Consider the following 14942-nt stretch of genomic DNA (forward strand, 5'->3'; position numbering starts at 1 on the left):
GATAGACCTAATGCAAACACTTTTTAGGAGTAAATTGACTAATTGCTTGTCATTTTCACCAACAGGAAGACACAGGTACTTACAATTGGAGGGATGGCTGGGCTTCAGTATTCAAGTATTTTAGTCTTTTGTTAAATGCGGCTCTTAATCCGTTCTGTGGCTCTGACAAAGTGGAGAAGATCAAATGAGAAAATAGATATATGAAAACACTTTGAAAACCAACGTTTTATTAATTTTACTGTGTGAAGCCAGGACAGGGATGCTGCGATGAAGATCTAGTGAGGCAGTGACTCATTATTTGTAAAACTCTCTGCTCTCACGGAACTGTTATATTAACCTCACTAAACAACAATGACTATGCCAAAAGCCCAGGACTCTCGGAAGAGGGTAGAAGCGGGGAACTTGCCAGGGGTTTGACCGAACATTCACGCTCTCTGCTCTGTCCGCGCATGCTCAAGCGCGGCTCCAGCCTCCTCACGGGGTTGGGCCGAACTGGGAGAGCGGAGTGCGGGCCACGTGGGGCCCCGTGACGTCATCTCCGGGCGCCGAGGGTGACTGCACTTGCGGTGGGCTTCTAGAGCTCCGCGGCGCTGCAGGCTGTCTTCGCTGGGTACGGGAGGGCGGAAGTGCAGCAGGGTTCGACTCCGACCTCCGCGCTGGTGCCTTCTGCGGCTGCGCGGGCCAGCGGGACTCCAGTCTGGTGCACCTCTGCGGGGTTGTGTGTCTGGCGCTCTCTGCCGCCGCCCAGCCAGAGCCCGAGACCCGAGCGTCCTCACCGGTGCAGAAAGGCGGAGGAGAAGCCTGAGCTTCTGGTAGGGTATGTGTGTGTCTGTCACCCCAGTGTGAGGAAATGCCGGGAGGAAGAGGGTTGGGGAAGTGCTAGGTAGGTGTGGTAAGAAGGAGGGGGCGTGTGCGGCGAGAGGAGCGCTCCCCCGGGACGTGGTGGCGGGTGAAGGTGGTTCCTCCGGGGGATGTGGCGTTGGCAGAGCGCCGACCTCGGAGCCCTAGTGCCGGCTGGAGGGTGTAGCCTGCGCGGTCTTTCGGGGAATACGTCTATTCCTTACTAAGGTGGGAAGCTTGGGTCTCGTCGCAGGCTCTAGAGTTTAGTTCGGGACCTCCATTTTTCGTGGAATAGTTAGTTATTTAGATCATAGTTATTTTTACAGCAAGTTCGATTCTATCCGAAATCGGTGGGGTTTCTCCCCAATTTATCTTCTCAGGCGCATTCATTGTCTCATTTTAATAATAATATTTAGTGCCAACAAAGACATTTTCCCTTGGCAGAGCACTTTCACATACTTTATAGTTTGGATTATTTTCAAGTCACACCTGAACTTGGGGAACCTAGGGAAAGTGGACTGGTTCTAGATTTTTCTGAGGGATGGGGAGGCACAGCATGTTTTCAGCAAGAATCGGAACCCAGAGGCTATCAAACAGCACTGAATTTCCAAGGCCTTCCGGAGTTTACTTGATAAATTTCAGTGTTTGGGACTGTGTGTACTTGGATCTGAACGGACTTATTTTGTGTTTTCCATAAAGGGAGTTGTTGGTTGAATTTTGAATTTGAAAGTAAAGATGTTGGGCTGAGGGTAGCAGTGGAGGGAAATTTTAGAATTTTATATTGGATTTAAGTAGGTGCTTTGATCCTCAAATGTATGCTGATTAAAATTGGGGAAAGTGAACAGAATGGTACTATATGGTTAAGAGTTTTTAGAATAAGGTACAAGCTTCAAGTGCAGGTTCACTTTATTAATTTAACAGATACTAAGTGCTAGTTATGTGCCAGGCACTGAACAAAAAGTAAACAAAACAGTAAACAGTGAGGAAGACAATAAAAACCCCTGCCATCATGAAGTTCACTTTGAGGGTTGAGGGGGGAGACATTAATTTAAAAATTAATTAAAATATGTGTCAGGTAGTGAAAAGTGCCACGGAGAAAAAATAAGTAATGAAGGGGAATGGGGAGTGCTGGTAGCATGCATGGGAAATTATAGTGGTGGCCTTAGAAAAGATGACATTTGAGCAGAGACCTAATAGTGATAAAGAAGGGTGCCCGTGGATGTAGTGGAGAGGGCCATCAGAGCAACCACAAAGTCCCTGAGGCGGGAGCACATCAGCGAGTTTGGCTGGAACTGGGGGAGCAAGTTGCGGAGAAAAGTAGATAAGCAGGTCAGAGTGGGGTCGGGTCATATAGGGCCTGCTAACACCTTGTAAGACTTTAGTTTTTACTTTGAATGAGATGGTGGGGTTTTGAGTCAAGGAGTGAACTGATCTGACTTCTGTTTTAAAGGATTTTTCTGATTACTTTGTTGTCTCTCTGCAGCAAGGGCAGAAACATTGAGACCTCTGTTGGTAGGCCATTGCATTTATCTGGGTTAAAGGTCAAGGTGACTTGGATCAGTGTGGTAAGAGTGGAGGTGGTGAGAAATGGCCAGATTCTAGATTTATATCTAAGCTAGAGCCATCAAGTGTGAAGAGGGGTCATGGATGACTCCCAGATTTATGGCCTGAGAAGCTAAAGAATGGAGTTACCACTCAGTGATTTGGGGAAGATCACAGAGTAATAGGGAGAGGAGGGAGGAAGATCTGCAATCATTTTCAGTTTTGTACTTGCTGAATTTTCAAATGAAATGTCAGTATACAGTAGTATGTATGAAACTGGAGTTCAGAAGAGAAGTCTAGGCTGAAGATGTAAATGTGGGAATTGTTAATGTGTAAGTGATATTTAAAGCTCTGAGAGATCTCCAAAGGCAGGGTTCAAGGACCGTGGGGCACTTCAGCATTTGGAGATTGGAGGGAGTTATGACCTATCCCCTAGGGTGGAGGTGGGGCTGTTCCTTAAAACCCCTGTTCAGAACCAGTGATCCTCAGTAACCAGATAGAAGGAAATAGAAAGCCAGGTCATTAGCTGAGAGAGAGTGAGGAAGGAGATGTGTAAATTTGAGGAGGGGGAGTTGATTTAGGACAGTGGAAGAATAAATGGACTAGGGAAGTATGAGAATACTGGGCAATACTCAGAGCCCACTTTTGAGGTCAGTGTTCATGAATTTAAAGGGAGACCAGCCAGATGTTTACAAATTTACTAAGTAGGTATTTGATATTTTAAGTAATTTATGAGTAGTTGGGGATTTTGTCAGCAAAACAGCTTCAGGTAGTAGGTTAGCCTTTCTTGGTTTGTAGTGTAAAAGGGACTGTTAATTGTGCATTATATTGGGTTGGTCAAAAAGTTCATTCAGGTTTCTGTAACAGGTTACGGAAAAACCCAAACGAACTTTTTGGCCAACCCAATATTTTTATCATACTCACTGTGCTGTTTGCTAAGTGTTGTTGGTTGGGCACCTGCCTCTTTTCCAGGCCATGAATTAGATGCAGAGAATACAGCAGTCAAGAGGTAGTCCCTGCCCTCAGAAAGCTTACTTCTAGTAGACTGCATCATGGGTTGGGATTTCTATTCTTCCAAAACATTGCCTTCAAGTTGGATGCATGATGTTGATATTGTAGTATATGTATGAGAGGGAAAAATAGTGAAATTCGCTGAATATGAAGTGTGATTGTACAGATTTAGGAAAGAGTTTAGGTGGAAAAGTCTCTTAAGTAGCTAGTACAACTTTTGGATTTACACATTTTATTTATTTATATATTTTCCAATTGTTTAACAAAAATTCCAGAGCCTGTTATGTGCTGATTATGCTAACATCCTGGATACCAAGGTATATATGACTCAGTTTCTGCTGTCAAGGAACTGACAGGTCAGTGTGGGGAGGGGCAAGAGACAGATAAGATACACAGCTGCAATTCATTGTTATACCATATAACAATAAAGATATAATAACAGAAGTAATTAGATTATAGTTTGCTTAGTGGAAAGCTTCTCAAGGAGTTAATGTTAAGCTGACTCTTTTTTTTTTTTTTTTTAATTTATTTTTGCTGTGTTGGGTCTTCGTTTCTGTGCGAGGGCTTTCTCTAGTTGTGGCAAGCGGGGGCCACTCTTCATCGCGGTGCGCGGGCCTCTCACTATCGCGGCCTCTCTTGTTGCGGAGCACAGGCTCCAGACGCGCAGGCTCAGTAGTTGTGGCTCACGGGCCTAGTTGCTCTGCGGCATGTGGGATCCTCCCAGACCAGGGCTCGAACCCGTGTCCCCTGCATTAGCAGGCAGATTCTCAACCACTGCGCCACCAGGGAAGCCCTAAGCTGACTCTTAAAAGAGGATTAAGAGTTGGCCAAGAGAAGGGGCAAAGGGTATTCAAGCAGAGGGGCCATGGAAGCACAGGGAAACCATGTATTAAATACATTTACCATTTTTCCAGTGGTTGGTTACTAGGTGCTAAATACCCAACAACCCTGTGAAATTAGAATTATCTTCAGTTTATAGATATGAGGTTTAGAGATGTCAGGTTTGTTGTCCAAGGACATACAGCTTATATGTGGAAGTCAGGGTTGAAACCCATGTCAGTCTGATTTCAAAACCCCTTAACTACTTTACTGTATAGCCTGCTGTAAGCATTTAAATCTTCTCTGTCCTTGTTCTTTGTCCCTCAGCCAGTCTTTTTACCAACTTCTATTCATTCTTCCTTGGAAAGCCCTCCTGTCTCTCATCAATCCACTGCTACCAGTCTAGGTCCGGCACTCATTATATGCCTTAGTTGCTGAAATCGCTTCCTGGCTAGCCTCTCTCTGGCTCTGGATCCCCTTTCGTGCACTACTACCAGATAATTGTTTTTGTTTCACCATTATAAAACCTTTGTAGGGGCTTCCCTGGTGGCGCAGTGGTTGAGAGTCCGCCTACCGATGCAGGGGACACGGGTTCGTGCCCCGGTGTGGGAGGATCCCACATGCCGCGGAGCGGCTGGGCCCGTGAGCCATGGCCACTGAGCCTGCGCGTTGTAGGCTTGTTGGATGAAATTGAAAACCCACAATTTTCTATTTGGTGTACTTCATGATCCAGTTACATTTTATATTTACAAATTTGACATTAAAAGAATAATAATTGCTTTTATTTCTCAGCACATGCTGTGTCCATTACCATGTCAAATACTTTATAGACTTTTTTTTTTTCTAGAACAACCTGGTGACTTTTACAGGTAAGGAAATTTAGACTTAGTGAAGTAAAGTGACTTACCTAGGATCAGGTATGATAGTAAAACGTGTCACAGCTCAGCTCTTTCATTATCTACTACTCCTCCCAACACAAAGTTTCCTTAAAAGTTGGTACACATACTGCGCCTGCCACTTCCTGCCTTTGCTGATGCTATTTTGCCTTGCTTGGAATATTTGTCTTCTTTTTGTCTGTCCATATTCTACCCATTCTTCAAGTTCAATATCTTTTAAGATTCTTCCCTGAGCACTATAGGTTCTGTTAATATTTAACTTCTTCCCCTCCTGCATTATGAAAGCTCTCACAAAGTAATATTTAGTTATAACCGTGGACATTTTGGAATTGGAAGGGATGTTTGGCAGTAAGTATGGTATGATGGAAAAAATATGAGATTGGAAATCCTGCTGTAGTAGAGGAAAAGTAAAGGCACAGTGAGGTAACAGGGGTTCTGTCTGATTCATGCATAGAAGAAAGGCTATTTTGAGCAGTGTCCTGAATGATGTGTAAGTTGGAAGGCGAGGTGGGGAAGGCTACTTTAGGGTAAGAAACCACCGGCATGAGCAAAGCCATGCAAAGGACATGAAAGTGCATGGTATGTTTAGCAGATTTGTAAATAATACCTTCTAGGCAATGCCTGAGGTTTTAAAAAAGTTGTTATCACCACCATCATCATCATCATCTTCATCTTGTATGCCCTCAGCACCTGCCACAGAGCTGGGCATATCAAATGATCAAATATTTATTGACTCTCTATTGAATGTTATTAGCAGTGTTCAATGTATAATTTTTAGTTATTTTCCTTTACTCTCATAATTCCAGTTTACACTAAATAATGCTTTTGATTATAATAAGTTCTTAAAATCTTTGACTTTTGAACATTTTTTGAGCCATGCTCTGGTTGGTTCTATAAATTATGATGATAAATACATTTTATAGTACTGTGTTATAGGCATTGTTCTAAGTGTTCTACATGTATTAATTTAATTTTCATATCTATCTTATGTGGTCAGTGCTCTTATTCCCATTTTACAGATGAGAAAACTGAGACACAGAGAAGTTATAGGTAAAGAGTTCACTTTAGATAAGCGGTAGACTTTTGGGGCTTGAGAGAATGATGCAAGTATAATTTCACTTTGGCTGTGGTTCATTAGTTGTATATGTAATTTTGAAATGGTTACTTCCGTGATCTCTTTAAATAAATAATAGCTCCACATTTAGAATTTGTTGTACTGATTTTTGCGTTCATTCTAAAGAATGCCCATCACGGAGTTTTTTGAAGTGAATAATCTGTATGCATTCTTTTTTTCCTATAATCTTTCTTTGTTTTGGAGCAGGTTCATTTATACCTGCAAGGATCTAATACTCTTTGTTTTATTTTCAGTTTGGCTTTGGCTGGAAAAGAATTTAGCCTATATGTACTGCTTTAACCACTGGAAGAATGACAGATGACAAAGATGTGCTTCGAGATGTGTGGTTTGGACGAATTCCAACTTGCTTCACCCTCTATCAGGATGAGATAACTGAACGGGAGGCAGAACCATATTATGTAAGTATGTTGATGGTGGCAAATGGGATACCATAACTTTGTCCATTTTTGTAAATAAAGCTCTAAGAACCTAGAGGCTGGTTTTCAACATTTTATATACAATTAGTATGTGCTTATTGTGGGAAAAAATTAGGAGACAGATCTACGAAAAGAAGGAAATAAGAATTACCTCTAATCCTACTACTCAGAGGCAAAAACCACTGTTGTGTTGATGTGGGACCTTCTTGACTTTCTTTTTCTTACGCGTATATAGTATATGATAATGAATCATAAGTTATGTGTGGTTTTTTAACAGGAAGGTATTTTGAAAATGCTAGGTTCAGACTTGATTCTTTTGTATTTAGGTGGTTCAAAGCAACTATTTAAATTCCTTTTGCAAGCTGAGTGAACATATGAATGTGTGTGTGACTTCATATGTTCATGAGCTAATATAGATTATATGAAATATATTGTTTAATAACATAAATCACTGTATATAGGCTTGTAGGTTTGAGTTAGTGTATTATCTGTTCTAAAAAAAAAGAGTATCAATTATCTTCTGATTTTAGTCTGCTTTTTTTTCTTTTCTAACTGCATATATATGATCCAAACATAAGCATCTGTCAGTCAGAGATAATAGTATCTTGCCTTTTTACTGAATAGTCCCTAGTAGGCAAAGACATTCTCAATTGTTATTTTAGGTTTTTTCTTTTCATCTCAGGTACACATAATATTGTTTACTCAGGAGGATCTGGAGACGTGGAAATGTATCTGTGGTTCTGGATTATTTCTTGTTTCGCTTTTTTAAAAAATTAATTAATTTTTTGGGCTGCATTGGGTCTTCGTTGCTGCGCGCAGGCTTTCTCTAGTTGCGGTGAGCGGGGGCTTCTCTTCATTGCGGCGCACTGGCTTCTCATTGCAGTGGCTTCTCTTGTAGCGGAGCACGGGCTCTAAGTGCGAGGGCTTCAGTAGTTGTGGCCCGCGAGCTCTAGAGCTCAGGCTCAGTAGTTGTGGCACACGGGCTTAGTTGCTCCGCAGCATGTGGAATCTTCCCGGACCAGGGCTCGAACCCATGTCCCCTGCATTGGGAGGCGGATCTTAACCACTGCGCCACCAGGGAAGTCCTCTTGTTTCACTTAAGTAATGCTTGCGCTTGGCTTTATTCCTGTCTGTTGGAGAGGCAGCAGTATTCCACAGCCTTCTCCAGCTGTGGGAAGTCAGACTGCTGGAAGAAGCTCCTTCAGGGGCCCATTCACTAAATTTTTGGGTAGAGGAACTTGCATTTTTCTCTGCACATTCTCGAATCTGGCATAGATCATGCAAATGATAGATACTCAGGGCATGAAAGCCTCTCCACACCCATGTTAGGGGTTTGTTTTAAATTCTCTGAGTTTTCTTAATGAATGATAATTTCAGAGAAATTGGGCAGTCTTTTGTACTAGTATTTAGGTAGTCGTAGCTGATTATATTTATAAATTTGAGTCGTTTTAACTTTGGAAACCTCAACAATTTTCTGCCTTTAGAAAAACTTCCATAGTTAAAAATGAAGTGTGATCATAGTTTATTTTTAGAGACATTTCATTTGTTAGATGTATTTTTCCTCTTCTCCCCCTGTAGCATGGGTTAGGATATAATTTATGTTGTTTCCACACTAGCTTTTGCTATTTTAATGAAAACTTTTAACTTTGGGTTGCTTTCTGATAGTATCTAAACAAAAGAGTATATGTGTCCAGTTGGTCAAAGTGGCAAAAACTAAGAGATATATAATTTAAGACTGTTTACTTTTAAATGAGAGTATGATGTTTGACACACTTTCTGCAGTTAAAAAAAAATCCAAGTAAAGAATATAACATTTTTCCTTCCTTATATATGAATCTGTTTAAGTATGAAAAGACTGTTGTGAGAACTAGAGGGTAAGTTGTTTTCTGTCTGTTCCTAATCGAATTAAAAATGGCAAAGAGTAACAGGGGATAACTGTTGGAGGAAGAGGATTGTTTTGTCTAATAGTAATTGATTTTTTTCTTGAATTCTTCCTAATTCTTCCCCCAAAAGAAACTCTTACATAGTCATTGTGATTATGTTTTTGCAGAATATTGGGTGATAGGCATATAATAAATATTAAACAAAGAAGTGGATTTTAAAACCATGCAGCATAATTCAGATTTTGTTCTTTAAATACATACATACTTAATAAACACATACGTACTTAAGTATAAGAAAGACAATATACAAAACCAGTAGCAGTGGTTACCCTTAGAATTATTATAGGTGAGCATTTTAGTGCCAACATGATTTTAGTTCACCTGTCTCTTGGTTGTAAATTAAACTTGAATGTATTTTTTAATTGCTTTGAGTTATAATAATGATAACATTTTAAAGATTCTGGATGAAATGAGATGAAAATATCATAGCCTGAGAGCCAGTAGACCTCTTTCCCAGACATTCTCAAAGTTCAGGTGAGGTAACATAACAGGGTTGTCACCAAGGGTTGAAGAGTCCATTCACGTTCATCTGGAGGTGCAGGAAGGATGGGTGAAAGGGAATGTAGTTTATTTTTATTAATGTTTATAGCTTATTTCTTAGAAACTAGATTTAAAAATATCCACTTGTACAAAATTTATAAATTATTATTCATATAGTCTTCTGGAATTTCCTGTTTCCATTGGGAAGCATGTTAATGTTAGACATATTCCTGTCTATTTGTTGGCTCCGTATAAATCTTTCAGCTATCATCCTATATGTATATCATTGAGAATTACATCTTATTTTACAGGGAGTATTAGGAAGGAAATTTGTTAGAAAATAGGCAACTTTTCTGTTTTTGTTGTTTCTGTTATATTCATTTGAACTGTTGCTTTTCATTTAGATTATCCAGTATGAAACATACATACTAAATTGCATTCATAGTTTGTGACTTGTTACCAAAGGAAATCACACAGATATGTGGTCATCGATCTGAGTGGACCCTAAACACTTCCCAGCATTCCTTTTATGTTTCCTTAGTTAGCTGTCTCTGTTCTTCTCCGCTAGGACTATTTCTCTGAGTCCTGACCTCATCTTTCTTGACAGGTGACCTCACTTTCTACTTCACAAAGGAAATTGAAACCATACAATAGGACCTTCCTTAACTTTCTGCCACCAAGTCTGTAAAACATATCTGCACTCAACATATTTTTACTTCTCCTCTCTCCTGTTTTAATGGAAGAGGTGTGCTTTCTTCCTAGACAAGGCCCAGCCTTCCATCTGTGTTCTGGATCCCATCTCCTGCTTCTCTATTTACTTTACTTTCAAATTTTTCTATCTACTGACTTCTTTGCAGCATTTATATTGTCTCAAATCCTATCTATCCTAAAACAGCCCTCTGTTGACCCCATCCTCCTTTAAACTGCTTGCTTTTCCTTCACAGCCAGACTTATTAAAAAGACTGTCTGTACTCATTGTTTCCTTCCCATCTCCCATCACTTACTTCACTGTAATCATATTTCACCCTACTCCAACAGAACTGTTCTTGTCACTGTCACTAATGACATCTTTTTTTTTTTTTTTTACCGGACATAGAGTCTGTTTTAGAACTTTCATTTGCTTGATCTCTCAGCACTATTTGATGTCATTGGCTGTTTTCTCCATTGTTCTGCAGTGCCCCATTCCTGGTTTTGCTTCTGTGGTCGGTCCCCTTTGCCAGGGGACCTCTTTTGCTTGTTGCTCAGTGTTGGCATTTGTTGGGGCTTTGCCTTTTTTTTTTTCTTTTCCACTTCACTGTTCTTCCCCCGCCCCAGAGCTTTCACTCCATTTTTATGTCTTTGTTGAACATTTTTATATTGACAGCTCCCCAGGATTTTTCTCCTGAGCTCCAGACCTATATGTCTTTCTGCTGGATAACCTCACTTAGATGTCTTGAAGGAACTCAAACTGAGTGTGTTTGAAACTGGACTTATCATCTTTACTCCAGAAAACCTGATTATCTGCCATCTTCCCTTCCTGTTTTATCATCCAGCTAATTAATTACTCTTACAGTAATTAATATGGGACTCATGCTTTGATACTTCCTTCTCCTGTATCCCTGACATTAATTCATAACTTTGTCCATCTGATTTTACATCTCAAATATTTCACGCTTTTCTGATTCCTTTCATACCCACTGATACAGCCTAGTTCAGGCCACCATTTAAAAACTAGTGTATTGGGACTTCCCTGGTGGCGCAGTGGTTAAGAATCCACCTACCAATGCGGGGGACACGGGTTCGAGCCCCGGTCTGCGAAGGTCCCACATGCTGCGGAGCAACTAAGCCCGTGTGCCACAACTACTGAGCCTGTGCTCTAGAGCCCGCGAGCCACAACTACTGAGCCCGCATGCCACAACTACTGAAGCCCGCGTGCCTAGAGCCCGTGCTCCACAATGAGAGAAGCCACCGCAATGAGAAACTCGCGCAGCGCAACAAAGAGTAGCCCCCTCTCGCCCCTGTGCATAGCAACGAAGACCCAACTCAGTCAAATAAATAAATAAATTTATAAAACAACAACAACAACAAAAAACTAGTGTATTGTATAGTATTAACTAATTTCCCTGGTTTCAGTCTTGCCCTCTTTCCATTTTCCAGTCTGCAGTTGGAGTCATCTTTTCAGAACACGTATCTGACATTGTCACCTGCCAGCTAGAAACCTTTAGTGACTTTTCATTGTCTTTAGGATCCTTAATATAGTTTGCAAGGTTCTTCATGATCTGGTCCCTTGCTTTTTCAGTATTATTCTGTCCTAAACCTCTACAGTCCTGTTGTATTCAACTTCTTATAATTCCTCACGTGCCAGTCTTTGTCCTTCAGTATTCATGCCATGCCTTCTTGCAGTTCCCTCTGCTGGAAGGAGCAACAGTATCTCCCACCCCTACTCACACCCAGACGTCCACACCAACGCATGTTTGGTTCATTCCTGTTTCCTTTTTGACCCTTGCCTTAAAATTGACTTCCTGTCAAGGCTTCCCTGGGCTCCTAGGTTGGGTTAAATTTCTTTGCTACTTGCTTCTATAACGTTCTTTACTTCCTCTTTGCATTCATCGTATTTGTAATTTTGTTTTTACTGTCTGTCTCTCAAGCCTGTAAGCTCCATGAGGGGAAGAATTCTTTGTCTCATTCAGTGCTCTATCCTCATCACCTAGTGTGATGCCTCACACATTGAAATGGGACAGAATTCTAGTGTATTTTAATTCTGTTTTTAGATAAGTGAATCTCTAATTTTATAATTGAAAATTGTTGGACAAAATAGGATTTGGTGTAAACAAATAATATTACGGGCACTTTTTTTCTGAAACATAAGTAGTCTATACAACTATGTAAAACATGTATTACTTATAAGCTGTACAGAAAAAAAAATGAATTACTTGTGTCATACTGAGTACTTGACAGTGCTGAATGAGGAATAAGGGAATGACAGAGTCCACGTAGTGGACAGTGTCCCCGGGGGGGTTAATCCTTTTTGTATTAAAAGAACTTAAAGAACCTTGAAGACATTAATCAAAGTGAAATAAGCCAGACACAAAAGGACAAATATTTTATGATTGCATTTAGATGAGGTACCTAGAATGGTCTAATTCAAAGAGACAGAAAGTAAAAAAGTGATTACAAAGGGCCGGGGGGAAGAGGAGAACGGGGGAATTACTGTTTAATAGGTACAGCGTTCGAGTTTGGGATGATGAAAAGTTCCGGAGAGGGACAGTGGTGATAGTTGCACAGCAGTGTGGACGTACTTAATGCCACTGAACTATACACTTAAAATGGTTAACCTGGTAAATTTAACACGAGGTATATTTTACCACAATTTTTAAAAATGAACTTGAAGTAAACCAATTTGATACACCAAAGAAAAACCTTATGTGATACAATCTGGATGTAGAAGGTAGGGTGATGTCTTTTTGCTGTTATTTTCTCTCCCTTTTTACCTATTTAAATATTTACTAGATAAAGTATCTATACCTACTCTAGTTATTTCTTAGTGCTACTATGTACAGATATTTATGTTAGTTACTGATTACTCACACAGGCTAATTTAGGACAGAAGATTCCAGCTACATTTTAGTGTACCTTCTGTCTGAAGAATGAGCATTCTTTTACAATTTATCACTTTTGACCTTTTGCCCCACTTAACCTTTTGCATCTCTGATTCATTCAGCAAATATTTATTGTATGCCTGCTATGAAGCAGGCACGATTTTGGGCATTGGGAATGTTAGTTAGCAATGAACAAAACAGATGAAAACCCCTGTCTTACTGGAGCTTACATTCTAATGTTCCTCATTCCTTATTGTAAATAAGTTTTTGTTTCATGAAAAGCATTTGTGAATTTTTCAGCATATTTGGTTGAACCCTATGCATGTAGTACAGCTCTTTCCAAAATCAGGAGTTGATATCCATACTCATTTAGTCCTGATATATCTTCCTTCCTATGATCTCCATAGGGTAATATCATTCTCTACAGAATAGATAGCTATGCAATGCCCAACAGACATTTTAAATTAAAGTCCTTGACTTACTAACATAGAACTATTGGACTAATAGACCATACTTATTTATTTTTTAAAAATGGCTAATTTACCGTGCTATTTTAATTTCTTAGAGACTGTCCATGATACTTCTGTACTTGATTCTGTCATTTCTGACTCTAATGAATCATTTCTTTGCCATTTATTTAATAGAATATGGTTTTGGCAAGTTATTTAAGCTGTATATAAAATAGAGGTGATAATAATTCTGCCTGTAAAACAGCTAGTGCTTTTCTTTATACATAGTATTAGTTTCCTTTTTTTTTCTTCCCTAATCACATTCTAGTTTTTTCTTCATAAAAGAGGAACTTATGTTCTGTTGAATCCACACAGCTATCCAACACCTTGTTCCTAGTATTAGTACCTTTTATTCCATACTGGAGCATGCCAACTACTGCCCATACCCCTGTACCCTGTAGCTCCTAGGACTACTGTCGTGTTCCCTTACCTAACTGGGGCCTGTTACCTTGATCTTCAGTGATTAAGTATCAGAGTCCCTTTAACCAGAATATTTCTCTTTGTATATATTTCCCAGCCTGCTACATAATTCTACTTAATTTACTGATCAAAAGACATAACCTTGAATATGCAGCATGAAAACGGATGCAGAGTTACACTCACAGAAGCAGCTGAAAGAGAGTAACAAAACAGTTTTACCAGCAAAAGAAGACAGAAGCTTAGGAAAACAAGAAATGGCTAGAGAGTCTGCTGCAAAGGAGGAAAGTACATGAATTTTTGCCAGTTTCCTCCTTTTATCTACTTGTAGGTTCTTTAAATAAATTCTTGCTCTTTTATGTTTTCTTTCTCGGTACCTTTCCTAGGGGAAAATCGCTGACAGCCTTCATATTATTCCAGTTGAGGCTTTACCAACCTCAGTGTTCCTTTCCAGACTTTTCTCTCTCCAGAGTCCAAGTAGGTCCAGCCTCCATAAGGATAGATTGAGGGAGTTGATTGACAGTGGGAGGATCATCAGTCTACCAGCATTATACTCTAAGCTTGTACTTCATTGCATTTAAATATTTAAATGTGTAGCTCAAAAGTCAGTCATCTAACTTACCTCTCTCCTTGAGATTTCTTCATTAGTAATCACAAAAATCTGTTCTGACTTCCAGACCTCCCCCACTTTTCCATTCCTTCTTTCTCATCTCATGTAATGTTTCCTTAACAGATTTCCTGTCTAGAATCTTACCTTATTGCAATTTTTACATACAATGGCTAGAATATTCCTCAAGTACTGTTTTTCATCATGCCATTAATGGTATCATAGTAGGCTTCACTGTTTATCAAATGAAAATTTCTATTCCACCTTCAAAGGTCTTTCTATTGCTGCCATGAAGTATTTTTTAAGTACTTTTTATGAGTTTTCTTTATTTTGTTTTGTTTTTAGCCTCCACTTTATTTTAGCCTCATAGAAAAGGATAGATTATGTCCTTGTCTTGGTGTTCTTCACTGCAACTAAGCCAGTACACAGTAGATTATCAAAATGTGATGGACCAGTTGAGAAGTCCTGATTGATAAGTCAAGGTGTACATTAGACTGAGTTGATTATCTTCTCAGAAGTTGAATTAACTCAGGTGAATCATATTAATTTTTAAGTTAAATTTGATAGAACTAATAAGTATCCTAAATAGTATGACATCTGATTGCGTTGTATTTTTATTTGGAAAAAAGTATTACAGAAAGATTGCACATAGACTTGTGTTGTTTATTATTCTAGGCATTTATCTTATAAGCTATACATAAGTAATGACCTCATAAGAAATTTTAAAACATCTTAGCCTTTAGCCTTTG

At 39.6% G+C, this 14942-nt stretch overlaps 1 protein-coding gene across 7 annotated transcripts in view; it reads left to right on the forward strand.

Moving 5' to 3' along the window:
- The first annotated feature begins 210 nt into the window (after positions 1 to 210).
- Positions 211 to 14942, forward strand: part of ATG5 (autophagy related 5) — a 118556-nt gene continuing 103824 nt past the window's right edge. The window contains exons 1-2 of one of the 7 annotated variants that reach the window (XM_032651310.1): positions 211 to 812; positions 6477 to 6641. In XM_032651310.1, the coding sequence (XP_032507201.1) occupies positions 6534 to 6641 (108 nt within the window). In that variant the 5' untranslated portion in view covers positions 211 to 812; positions 6477 to 6533. Of the gene's footprint in view, positions 818 to 920; positions 1069 to 6476; positions 6642 to 14942 lie in introns of those variants that run through there. The other 6 variants (XM_032651309.1, XM_032651307.1, XM_032651306.1 and 3 more) reach the window with 6 other exon arrangements.

Source organism: Phocoena sinus, chromosome 12, assembly GCF_008692025.1.
Source record: "Phocoena sinus isolate mPhoSin1 chromosome 12, mPhoSin1.pri, whole genome shotgun sequence".
In the NCBI taxonomy this organism is placed as follows: domain Eukaryota; kingdom Metazoa; phylum Chordata; class Mammalia; order Artiodactyla; family Phocoenidae; genus Phocoena; species Phocoena sinus.